This window comes from Amblyraja radiata, chromosome 16 (genome assembly GCF_010909765.2).
Source record: "Amblyraja radiata isolate CabotCenter1 chromosome 16, sAmbRad1.1.pri, whole genome shotgun sequence".
Lineage (NCBI taxonomy): Eukaryota > Metazoa > Chordata > Chondrichthyes > Rajiformes > Rajidae > Amblyraja > Amblyraja radiata.
Window position 1 is genome coordinate 8,105,257 of NC_045971.1, and position 12,855 is coordinate 8,118,111.

Genomic DNA, 12,855 nt, shown 5'->3' on the forward strand with positions numbered 1-12,855 from the left:
GGCCCTTCAAGCCAGCACCACTATTCACACGGCGTTGTTGTAACAGGAGAGGAGCCATTTTTATTATTCTGTATCCTCTTTTTTTTTTTTTTTCTATATTGCACTACTACGGACTGACGCAAAACTGCATTTCGTTGTACCCATACTCAGTATTTGTGCAATGACATTAAAGTTGAATTGAATTGAATTTGAATTGAATTGAATTGAATTGAATTTGGCCACCTGCTTGCAGTTCTGGTCGTCCCATTACAGGAAAGATGTGGAGGTTTTGGATAGGGTGTGGAGGAGGTCTAAGGGTCTGTCCCACTTTGGTGATTTTTTTTTTTGGGCGACTGCCGGGGTCATTGACTGACGTATCTGGGTCGCCGAAAGATTTTGAACATTTTTAAATCCAACGGCGACAAAAATAAAATGTTCAACACTTGAGGAAACACCGCGGGTCTATACGTCGTCACGCCGCGACTTTCTCGGCGACCTGCTTGGTACGCCAATGATGCCGACAGTTGCCTAAAAAAACGCCATGTGGGACAGGCCCTTTACCAGAACACTGACCAGATTAGAGGGTTTCAGCAACAGGGAGAGGTTGGATAGCCTTGGATTGTTTTTTTCTTGAACGCTGGAGTTTGAGGAGAGACTTGATATAAGTATATAGAATTGTGAGAGGCACCAATACATAGAAAACATAGAAAATAGGTTCAGGAGGAGGCCATTCCCTCCACCGCCATTCATTATGATCATGGCTATGTGATACGTAGACATTCTGAATGTTATTCTCAGGGTAATATTTTTTAATTTAGAAATACACCACAGAAACAGGCCCTTCGGCCCATCGAGTCCATGCCGACCAACAATCCCCGTACACTAACACTCATCTAACCACTAGGGACAATTTACAATTTTACCAAGCCAATTAACCTACAAACCTGTATGTCTTTGGAGTGTGGGAGGAAACCGGAGCAACCCCGGAGAAAACCCACGCAGGTCACGGGGAGGAATACAAACAAAGTACAGACAGCACCCGAACCGAGTCAGGATCAAACTTGGATCTCTGGCGCTGTAAGGCAGCAACTCTATTCTGCACCACCCTGCCGCCCTTGCACAGAGAGTAATGGGGGAACTGGGGTGGTGGTGGAGGCAGGTACGAGAGTGGTGTTCTAAGACGCTTTTAGACAGGCACATGGAAGTGTAGGGAATAGATGGGATATGGATCATGTGCAGGCAGATGAGATCAGTTTAACTTGGCGTCATGTACAGCACAAACATTGTGGGCCGAAGGGCCCCGTTCCTGTGCTGCACATGTTCTATGTCACCAATAAATTCCCACATCCAGCAAGTGTGGAAAGTTCTGTTGGGATCTGAAGCCATTCCTCATGGTCTGGTTGGAAGTGCAGTGCATCTATCTGCCTGATGGTTGACTTTGTGCTTTGGGCCCATTTATGCCATTGCAGGAAACCGGATGTACATGCACCCGGACTCACCAAACACAGGAGCCCACTGGATGCGGCAGGAAATCTCCTTTGGTAAACTCAAGCTGACCAACAACAAAGGAGCATCCAACAACGTCACCCAGGTAAGTCAGGCCTCCCCGTTATTGCAGCGAGGCATCTACTTTAACAAGACAGGACCTACCTCCCTTCCTAAACCACTGGCCCTCAACATCTGTGGAGATATGCAGAAGATCCTTACCCAGCGTTGGTCTTGTTGACTATCATTGTGGGCCCCCAAAGGAACAGGTGATGCATTGCTCAATATTCATACTACGCTTTTCAGCCAACCTTCCTTATTTAATATCCAATCCTTTCTTAGAAAGAAATAAGAGGTCGGCCATTTAGGACTGAGATGAGAAAAAAAAAACTTTTCACCCAGAGAGTTGTGAATCTGTGGAATTCTCTGCCACAGAAGGCAGTGGAGGCCAATTCACTGGATGTTTTCAAGAGTTAGATTTAGCTCTTAGGGCTAAAGGAATCATAGAAACATAAAAAATAGGTGCAGGAGTAGGCCATTCGGCCCTTCGAGCCTGCACCGCCATTCAATATGATCATGGCTGATCATCCAACTCAGTATCCTGTACCTGCCTTCTCTCCATACCCCCTGATCCCTTTAGTCACAAGGGCCACATCTACTGTAACTCCCTCTTAAATATAGCCAATGAGCTGGCCTCAACGACCTTCTGTGGCAGAGAATTCCATAGAATCAAGGGATTATGGGGGCAAAGCAGGAACGGGGTACTGATTTTAGATGGCCAGCCATGATCACATATGATTGGCGGTGCTGGCTAGAAGGACCGAATGGCCCACTCTTGCACCTATTTTTCTATGTTTCTTCTCAGCGCGAGTAGTGCTCTGACTGTCACCCATCTGTACTTCGAAGTTCAAGCCCATGAGACGAGGCAGAACATGACCCTGGAGTGGACCCAATCTCAGCTGGGTCTTGACTGTCAATTGCGCTCTAAGTTGGCGATGAACATTGACCCCATTGCTGGAGGTCGCGAGGATCTACCTCAGGGATCAAGGAAATGTAATATTCTCCCGAGAGTTTCTAAGAAAGGATTGGTTATTAAATAAGAAGTTTGGCTGAAAAGTGCAGCATGAATATTGAGCAATGCATCTCCTGATGTTTTGGGGTGTGCAATGACCGTCAATGAGACCAACACTGAGAAAGGATCTTCCGCAGATCACCACAGAGGTGGAGCAGAGTAGAGGCGGGCAACTGTTGGGCGGGCAGGGCACATGCCTACAATATGTGCCAACATGGACCATGCTTAAATGCAGTGTTTACATTGCCAGAGCTCCCCAATGTTGCATCATGCTCCTGCCCTCCACTGCCCCCTGCTTCCCGCCCCTAACTACTCAACATTGTATTCATTGTTGTCATAGACAGTACACAATAGGTGCAGGAGCAGGCCATTCGGCCCTTCGAGCCAGCGCCGCCATTCAATTTGATCATGGCTGATCATCCACAATCAATTCCTGCCTTCTCCCCATAATCCCGCGACTCCTCTATCTTTAAGAGCCCTATCTAGCTCTCTCTTGAAGGTATCTAGAGAACCGGCCTCCAGTCATATCTGGTAAGAAAATAGAACATTAAAAAAGCACAGCGCAACAACAGGCCCTTCGGCCCACGATGCCCGTGCAGGACATGATGCCAAGTAAACTAATTTCCTGCCTGCACGTGATCCTCAATCCCTCCACATCCACGTGCCCTTCTCAAAGCCTCTTAAAATAACACTATCATATCTGCCTCCACCACCGCCCACAGCAAGTGTGTTCCAGGCTCCCTCCACTCTCTGTGTATTTCTGTGTTGAAAAATTGCCCGGCCCACCTCCTTTTAGTGGCGCAGCGGTAGAGTTGCTGCCTTACAGCGAATGCAGCGCCAGAGACCAGGGTCTGATCCCGACCACGGGCGCTGTCTGTACGGAGTTTGTACGTTCTCCCCGTGACCTGCGTGGGTTTTCTCCGAGATCTTCGGTTTCCAAAGACGTACAGGTTTGTAGGTTAATTGGCTTTGGTAAATGTAAATATTGTCCGCAGTCGGTGTAGGGTAGTGTTAATATGCAAGGATTGGTGGTCGGCGCGGACCCAGTGGGCCGAAGGGCCTGTTTCCACACTATCTCTAAACTAAACTTTACCCCTTTCACTTTAAAGCTATATTTGATTACTTGGATAAGCATTCCATTTTATAAGACCATCAGTTATAGGAGCCGAATTAAGACTTTTGGCCCATTGTGTTTACACTGCCATTCAATCATGGCTGATCTATCTCCCCCACTCAACACCACTTCCCTTTCTTCTCCCCATAACCTTCCTAATCAAGAATTTGTCAATGTCCACATTAAAAATACTTGACGATTTGGCCTCTGCTGCTGTCTGTGGCAATGAATTTCTGATCACCACCCTCTAAGTACTAAGTGTTGTCCAGCAAAGGTCAAGAAATTCCTCCTTGTCTCCTTTCTAAAGGTTAGTCCTTTTAGTCTGAGCCTGTGCCCTCTGGGCCTCGACTCTGGAAGGCAGACCATGACTTTGCCTATTTGGTCTTGAACTTGTGTGTGTTCTGAGGTTCCCCTGGCACCAGTTACCCTCTGGTACCTTGGCAACGTGCTCAGTCTTTGGCACAAGAGTGCAGAGGGTGGAAATCAGCAGGAGATCCCCGTAGGATGACATTTGAGCCTTGGCCGGCGCCCATGCTAATGCTACACCGTGTGTCGTTTAAACTGGGCAGCGTTGCAATCATTGGCGTTGGCGTTGGCGTCTCCTCGCCTCTCATTGACGTGTGGGATTGTGTTACAGATGATCGTGCTGCAGTCGCTGCACAAGTACCAGCCGCGACTTCACGTGGTGCAAGTCAAGGAGGACGGAACCGAAGAGCCGTTCCTCACGTCAAAGATGCAGGCGTTCACGTTCCCCGAAACGCAATTCATCGCTGTCACCGCCTACCAGAACGCTGATGTGAGTTAGAGTCCGTCAATGTTTCAGCCGATGATACGTTTCTGTTGGTCGGGCGACACGCTGAATGGATTGCTGGAGTAACTCAACGGAACAGGCAGCATCTCTGAGAGAGCAAAGGGCCTGTTCCACTGTACGAGCTAATTCAAGAGCTCTCCAGAGTTTCCCCTGATTCGAACTCGGAGAATTACGGTAATAGCCGCTCGTAGGTACTCGGGGCTCTCGTGGACATTTTTCACAGTGCTGAAAAAATCTTCACGAGTCTTCCCGGGCTTACCGCTATTCCCGAGTACCTGCCGTTAGAGTTACGAGCCGCTAAGAGACGTCCCGAGCTCCGACGTACATTCTACGTGCTTACCACGAGTTTGATTTTTTTTTAAACTCGGGAGAGCTCTTGAATTAGCTTGTACAGTGGGACAGGCCCTTTAGAGTTTTCAAGAGAGTTAGATGTAGCTCTTGGGGCTAAAGGAATCAAGGGATATGGGGAAAAAGCCAGAATGGGAAATGATTTTAAATGATCACATTGCATGGCGGTGCTGGCTCGAAGGGCCGAATGGCCTACTCCTGCACCTATTTTTCAATGTTTCTATGAAACCCTGTCCCGCTGAGTTACTCCAGCATTTTGTGTCTATCTTCAAGTTAAACCAGCATCTGCAGTTCCTTGCTACACTGAATGGATGACTGTGTTTGTTTCTGATGGAGAATCGAGCTGCTCCCACACCCCTTTGATCACCCAAGAAAGGAAAAGGTGATCAAAGGGAGAGAGAACCTATGTGGACTGGTGGGAGTGGGGAAGGAACACAGGGTGTGTGGGTGACCTGGGGTGAGAGTGCCCCGTGCTAAATATGATGCCGTGCTAAACTAACCTCGACCCTTGCATAATCCGTCTCCCTCCACTCCCTGCACATCCATGTGCCTATCCAGAAGCTTCTTAAATGCCACTACCATATCTGTCTCCACCAGCGTTCCAGGCGCCCACCGCTCTCTTTGTAAATAGACTTGGCCCGCACATCTCCTTTAAACGTCGCTCCTCTCGCCTCACCACTATGCCCTCTAGTCTTTGACATTTCCACCCTGATGGAAGATTCAAGATTCAAGAGAGTTTATTGTCATGTGTTCCTGATACGACAATGAAATTCTTGCTTTGCTTCAGCACAACAGAACACAGTAGGCACGACTATGCTTGCGATTGTCCCTGCAGCCATGTCTGGAGAGGAATCCTTCCCTACACTGCAGGACATTCCTTGATTTTAGTGATGCATGAGGAGTTGGTTTATCCTCGCCGACCCAAACTGAGAATTAGACCTAAACAGAGCAGATAGGGTTTACCGGGGTGGCGAGCTCTTGAGTGGAAAGGAAAAGCAGATTCTGCTTTACACTGGGTAAGTGCAGGAGTAGGCCATTTAAGCATAACTGGAGTAACTCAGCGGGTCAGGCAGCATCTCTGGAGAAAAATTGGATAGGTGACGTTCCAGGTCTGGACCCTTAGAAACATAGAAACAGAGAAAATAGGTACAGGAGGAGGCCATTCGGCCCTTCGAGCCAGCACCGCCATTCATTGTGATCATGGCTGATCGTCCCCTATCAATAACCCGTGCCTGCCTTTTCCCCATATCCCTTGATTCCACTAGCCCCTAGAACTCTCTTAAATTCACCCAGTGACTTGGCCTCCCCAGCCCTCTGTGGCAGGGAATTCCATAAATTCACAACTCTCTGGGTGAAAATGCTTTTTTCTCACCTCAGTCTTAAATGACCTCCCCTTTATTCTAAGACTGTGGCCCCTGGTTCTGGATTTTTTTTAATTCTTTGTTCCCGATGTTGGGGGAGTCCAGAACCAGGGGCCAGTCTTCTTCAGACTGACCTATTTATTTTCTCCAGAGATGCTGCAGCATCCAGAGTTGCTCCAGCATTTTGTGTCTATCTTTGGTATAAACCTGCACCTGCAGTTCCTTTTACATGTTATACCAATTTGTGAGTAGTTTTGGGGGGGATTTCTACCTCTGGTTAACCATGTTGGAATGCTTTCTTTTTCAGATCACCCAACTTAAAATAGACCACAACCCTTTTGCAAAGGGCTTCAGAGACAATTTTGACTCGTAAGTATATTTAATGATGCAAGATAGACACAAAATGGTGGAGTAACTCAGCGGGTGAGGCAGCATCTCTGGAGAGAAGGAATGGGCGACGTTTCGGGTCCAGACCCTCTTTCAGACTGGTGTCAGGGGAGGGGGACGGGACAAAGATAGAATGTAGTCAGAGACAGTTATGCCCCTGTCCCACTTAGGAAACCTGAACGGAAACCTCTGGAGACTTTGCGCCCCACCCAAGGTTTCCGTGCGGTTCCCGGAGATTTTTGTCAGTCTCCCTACCTGCTTCCACTACCTGCAACCTCCGGCAACCACCTGCAACCTCCGGGAGGGAGAGAGAAAGCATGGGCTCTTTGAAGTTAGAGAAGTCAATGTTCATACCGCTGGGGTGAAAACTACCCAAGCTAAATATGAGGTGCTGTTCCTCCAATTTGCGCTGGGCCTCACTCTGACACTGGAGGAGGCCCAGGACAGAAAGCCTACACAGGCCGTGGATTATTTAAATTATTTTCCACGCACGTTATTGTGACTTTTTCTTAACCCCAATTTATCTGCTTCCAACATGGCCAGCTTGGGGTTCCAGACACCCAGCCTGATCCCCGGGATAGTGGGAATACGTGAGAGGAATTGGATCAACTCGGCTTTTACTCCCTAAAGTTTATTATAAAAGGAGTGAAATCTTCACAGAAGGCAGTGGAGGCAGATTCACTGGATGTTTTCAAGAGAGATTTAGATTTAGCTCTTGGGGCTAATGGAATCGAGGGATACGGGGAGAAAGCAGGAACGGGGTACTGATTTTGGATAATCAGCCATGATCATATTGAATAGTGGTGCTGGCTTAAATGGCCTACTCCTGTACTTATTTTCTATGTTTCTAGGTTGATTGGCTTGTGTTTTTATACTTGCTATAAGTGTGAATTGTCCCTAGTGTGGGTAGGCTTGTGTTAATATGCGGGGGGTGTTCGGTGCGGACTCGGTGGGCCAGAGATCCAGGTTCGATCCTGACTACGGGTGCTGTACTTGTGGAGTTTGTACGTTCTCCCTGTGACCGCGTGGGTTTCCTCCAGGTGCTCTGTTTTCCTACAAGATCCCAAAGATGTTTGTTGTTGATTGGGCCTCTGTAAAATTGTCCCTAGTGTGTAGGAAGTGGATGTGAAAATGGGAAAATATAGGGTAATGGAGGGCTGGCATAGACTCGGTGGGCTGAAGGGCCAGCTTCCATGCTGAATCTCTAAACTGCAGCAAGGAATATTAACTGTAAAGCATGAGATAGACACAAAATGCTGGAGTAACTCAGCGGGTCAGGCAACATCTCTGGAGAAAAAGGATGGGTGACGTTTTGTGTCAGAACACTTCTTTCAGTCTGGAGAAAGGTCTCGATCCGAAATGTCAGCCAGCCTTCTCCTCCAGAGATGTCGCCTGACCCGCCAGATTACTCCAGCACTTTTCAATCTACAGTGGCTTGCAAAGGTTTTCATACCCCTTGAACTTTTCCACATTTTGTCACGTTACAACCACAAACGTAAATGTATTTTATTGGGATTTTATGTGATAGACCAACACAAAGTGGCGCATAATTGTGAAGTGGAAGGAAAACGATACATGGTTTTCAAATTTTTTTACAAATAAAAAACTGAAAAGTGTGGCGTGCAAAAGTATTCAGCCCCCCTGAGTCAATACTTTGTAGAACCACCTTTTGCTGCAATTACAGCTGTAAGTCTTTTGGGGTATGTCTCTACCAGCTTTGCACATCTAGAGACTGAAATTATTGCCCATTCTTCTTTGCAAAATAGCTCAAACTCAGTCAGATTGGATGGAGAGCGTCTGTGAACAACAATTTTCAAGTCTTGCCAGAGCTTCTCAATTGCATTTAGGTCTGGACTTTGACTGGGCCATTCTAACACATGAATATGCTTTGATCTAAACCATTCCATTGTAGCTCTGGCTGTATGTTTAGGGTCGTTGTCCTGCTGGAAGGTGAACCTCCGCCCCAGTCTCAAGTCTTTTGCAGACTCTAACAGATTTTCTTCCAAGATTGCCCTGTATTTGGCTCCATTCATCTTCCCATCAACTCTGACCAGCTTCCCTGTCCCTGCTGAAGAAAAGCATCCCCACAGCATGATGCTGCCACCACCATGTTTCACAGTGGGGATGGTGTGTTCAGGGTGATGTGCAGTGTTAGTTTTCCGCCACACATAGCGTTTTGCATTTAGGCCAAAAACTTCAATTTTGGTCTCATCTGACCAGAGCACCTTCCTCCACATGTTTGCTGTGTCCCCCACATGGCTTGTGGCAAACTGCAAACGGGACTTCTTATGGCTTTTTTTCAACAATGGCTTTCTTCTTGCCACTCTTCCATAAAGGCCCGATTTGTGGAGTGCACGACTAATAGTTGTCCTGTGGACAGATTCTCCCACCTGAGCTGTGGATCTCTGCAGCTCCTCCAGAGTTACCATGGGCCTCTTGGCTGCTTCTCTGATCAATGCTCTCCTTGCCCGGCCTGTCAGTTTAGGTGGACGGCCATGTCTTGGTAGGATTGCAGTTGTGCCATACTCTTTCCATTTTCGGATGATGGATTGAACAGTGCTCCGTGAGATGTTCAAAGCTTGGGATATATTTTTATAACCTAACCCTGCTTTAAACTTCTCCACAAATTGATCCCTGACCTGTCTGGTGTGTTCCTTGGGCTTCATGATGCTGTTTGTTCACTAATGTTCTCTAACAAACCTCTGAGGCCTTCACAGAACAGCTGTATTTATACTGAGATTAGATTACACACAAGTGGACTCTATTTATTAATTAGGTGACTTCTGAAGGCAATTGGTTGCACTGGATTGTATTTAGGGGTGTCGGAGTAAAGGGGGCTGAATACTTTTGCACGCCACACTTTTCAGTTTTTTATTTGTAAAAAAAAATGAAAACCATGTATCATTTTCCTTCCACTTCACAATTATGCGCCACTTTGTGTTGGTCTATCACATAAAATCCCAATAAAATACATTTACGTTTGTGGTTGTAACGTGACAAAATGTGGAAAAGTTCAAGGGGTATGAATACTTTTGCAAGCCACTGTATCTTTGGCAGTTCCTTCCCGCTCAGTCTGTGGAATTCTCTGCCTCAGAGGGCGGTGGAGGCAGGTTCTCTGGATGCTTTCAAGAGAGAGCTAGATAGGGCTCTTAAAAATAGCGGAGTCAGGGGATATGGGGAGAAGGCAGGAACGGGGTACTGATTGGGGATGATCAGCCATGATCACATTGAATGGCGGTCGGTGCTGGCTCGAAGGGCCAAATGGCCTACTGCTGCACCTATCGTCTATTGTCTACTCAACAGCCAAAAATCTGTAGCCTCCCTTTGATCTGGTATTTTGTTGGTACACATGCCTGATCAATGGTGTTTTATCATTAATGTTTTATTATTATTAATGTTTAGTGTTTTCTGAGTCATTCGTAACTGTCACTGTGTGTCATGTTGTTACTTGTGGGCAAATTCCTTGTATGTGAATACTTGGCCAATAAACTTACTTACTTGTCTATTGTCTATTGACTGCCTCAGGAGTGACGTTTCTGCCTCAGAAGTTTAACCCTCCCTGCAATGGTGTGTGTTTGTTTCCAGAATGTACACCACTTCGGAAGGAGATCGCCTGACTCCCTCTCCGCCCGACCAGCAGAACTGCCAGCAGTTAGTGCCTGGCCCTCGCTACCAGCCTTTCCTTCACGACCAGTATATGAATGCCCTGCCCCAGGGCAGGTACTACAATGGAGAACGGACTATGTCCCACACGTCCAAGCACAGGGAGGACATCACAAACCCTCACCGCTGGTTCATGTCCCCAGTCCAGCAGTCCACCGCCAACCGGCTAGATTTCAGCACGTACGATCCCGACTACTCGGGGAACGCGTTTATGACTTACAGCATGAAGGGGTTCCCTCTCCAAGCAAGTCCCCATGCCCTTGGTTACTACCAGGATCATCCATTCAGTTCGGGTAACACCTGGGGTGCCAGGGGGACAGCCGGCCAGTACCACCACGGCAAGCCTGGTTCAGCTCTGACCTGGTACAGACCGGTTGGCGATGCCAGGCCAGCGCTGCCCAGCCTGGAGGACAAAAGCAAGGAAGCGGAGGACTCCTCCTGGCTCGAGCCCCCCTCTGTAAAGTCCGCAGACTCCTCCGACTCGGGACTGTACGAGGTGGAGTGTAAACGGAGGAAGGTGTCTCCCTACACCTCCAGCACCGAGAACTCGCCCCCCAACCAGAGCAGCGAGAAGGAAAACGGCAGCGATACCGGCTACTACAGTTTCTACGCCAACTGAGTCACTCCCCGGGCAGCGGCGGGCGAGACCCTGACCAGTGATATGTGTGTGTGTGCTGCAAACTCACTCTGCTACCAACTCCTGAGACTGGCCAACACTGTCTCACGCCCCTCAACACCAGCGCAGGCAGTGGGCAATGCCCCTTTAATATCCATCACCTTACACTCAAGTTGTCCTGAGAGAGGGGGGGGGGGAGGAGAGGGTATGAGTGTGGGTGAGTGTGTGTGTGAGATTGAGTGTGAGTGAGAGAGTGAGTGTGTGTGTGTGTGTGAGAGAGAGAGTGAGTGTGTGAGAGAGAGTGAGAGAGTGAGTGTGAGTGTGAGTGTGTGTGTGTGTGTGTGAGAGAGAGTGAGTGTGTGTGTGTGAGTGTGTGTGAGAGAGAGAGTGAGTGTGAGTGTGTGTGAGAGAGAGTGAGTGTGTGTGTGTGTGAGAGAGTGAGTGTGTGTGAGAGAGAGTGAGTGTGTGTGTGTGAGAGAGAAAGAGTGAAGGGGAGAGTGCATGAGAGAGAGAGAGAGAGAGAGTGGGTGTGAGAGTGTGTGTGTGTGAGTGAGAGGGACCAGGGGAAGAGTGCATGTGAGTGAGAGTGCGTGAGAGGGAGAGAGAGAGGAGAGAGGGAGCATGAACGTGTGTGAGAGAGAAAGCTTTGTGGAATGAATGGGTTTTAAAACTGCCCTCTGATACAAAAAGATCTAACTACAGAATGTTGAGGCTGTGCTGCATGAAGTGTTTATATTGAAGGCGGTTCTCTCGTTAATGTGATATACAGGGGTGTTGCAAGGAAATTAAAACATTACATTCAGACACAATGTTACCATTCACTGGTGAAACTTCATGTCCGGTATATCTCCCTGTCATGTAGGATACTGGACAATGTATCTTACAACTGCAATAGAATACAGAGGAGAAAAAGATCATGAAATAAGATACACTTGTAGATCATTTGAGGAGTCTGATGGTTGCAGAGTGCAGAGATGAAGTATGCTTTTAATATGCGTATATATTTACTGTGTTTAAAGATGTATCGTTTTACTTTAAGAATGTGTTTTTCTAATTCAGTGTTATTTTTTATCAGGTTGCCAGGGAAAGTGGCAAGTCCATTGCTGGCAACTTCATCACAATAGCAGGGACCCCTCCCCTCTTGGTGAGAGAGGAACGCACAAAACAGGGGCTGTGATGCTGTTGTCAGTGAGGCTGGAAGTAGAACAGGCTTTGATTTTTTTTGATTTTTTTTTTTCAACAAAAGATTCTTTTATTTCTCATCAAAAACTCCGGAAAAAAAAAAGAAACAGCTGTGCTGGTAATATTTGTCTTTGCTGGAAGTCTGCATCCCTACCACATACTGACCCCGTAATACTACGAGACATAGGAGAATCAGGCCATTCAGCCCATCGAGTCCGCTCTGCCATCCGATCATTGCTGGTCTATTTTTCCCTCTCAACCCCGTTCTCCTGCATTCTCCCCATAACCTTTGATGCCCGTACTATATCAAGAACCTATCAATCTCTGCTTTGAAAATACCCAGTAACTTGGCCTCTACAGCCGTCTGTGGCAAAGAATTCCTCAGATTCACCTCCCTCTGGTTAAAGAAAAACCTCCTCATCTCCATTCTAAAGGTATGTCCTTTGATTCTGGAGTTGTGCCCTCTAGTCCTAGACTCACCCACTGGTGGAAACATCCTTCCCACATCCACGCTATCCAGGCCTTCCACCATTTGGTAGGTTTCAATGAGATCCCCCCTCATTCTTCTAAACTCTGTAAGGAATAAGAGTGGATACCACCCAAATCCATCTGGACTTTTTCTCTGTCCCCTTGTTCCCTTCGACCCAGTCCACCAAACTCAGTCCCACAGTCTCTCCCATGCCACCCGTTCTAATCAAGAATTTGTCTATCTCTGCCTTAAAAATATCCACTGGCTTGGCCTCCACAGCCCTCTGTGGCAATGAGTTCCACAGATTAACTATCCTCTGACTAAAAAAGTACCTCCTCACCTCCTTTCCAAAAGAGAACCCTTTAATT

At 47.5% G+C, this 12,855-nt stretch overlaps 1 protein-coding gene across 1 annotated transcript in view; it reads left to right on the top strand.

The window, feature by feature from the left end:
* Nucleotides 1-10,994, top strand: part of tbx21 (T-box transcription factor 21) — a 52,315-nt gene extending 41,321 nt beyond the window's left edge. Inside the window, exons 3-6 of the mRNA XM_033035024.1 lie at nt 1,449-1,570; nt 4,288-4,446; nt 6,478-6,539; nt 10,143-10,994. Coding sequence (XP_032890915.1) covers nt 1,449-1,570; nt 4,288-4,446; nt 6,478-6,539; nt 10,143-10,839 — 1,040 coding nt within the window. The 3' untranslated portion in view covers nt 10,840-10,994. The remainder of the gene's footprint in view (nt 1-1,448; nt 1,571-4,287; nt 4,447-6,477; nt 6,540-10,142) is intronic.
* Nucleotides 10,995-12,855: the final 1,861 nt, after the last annotated feature.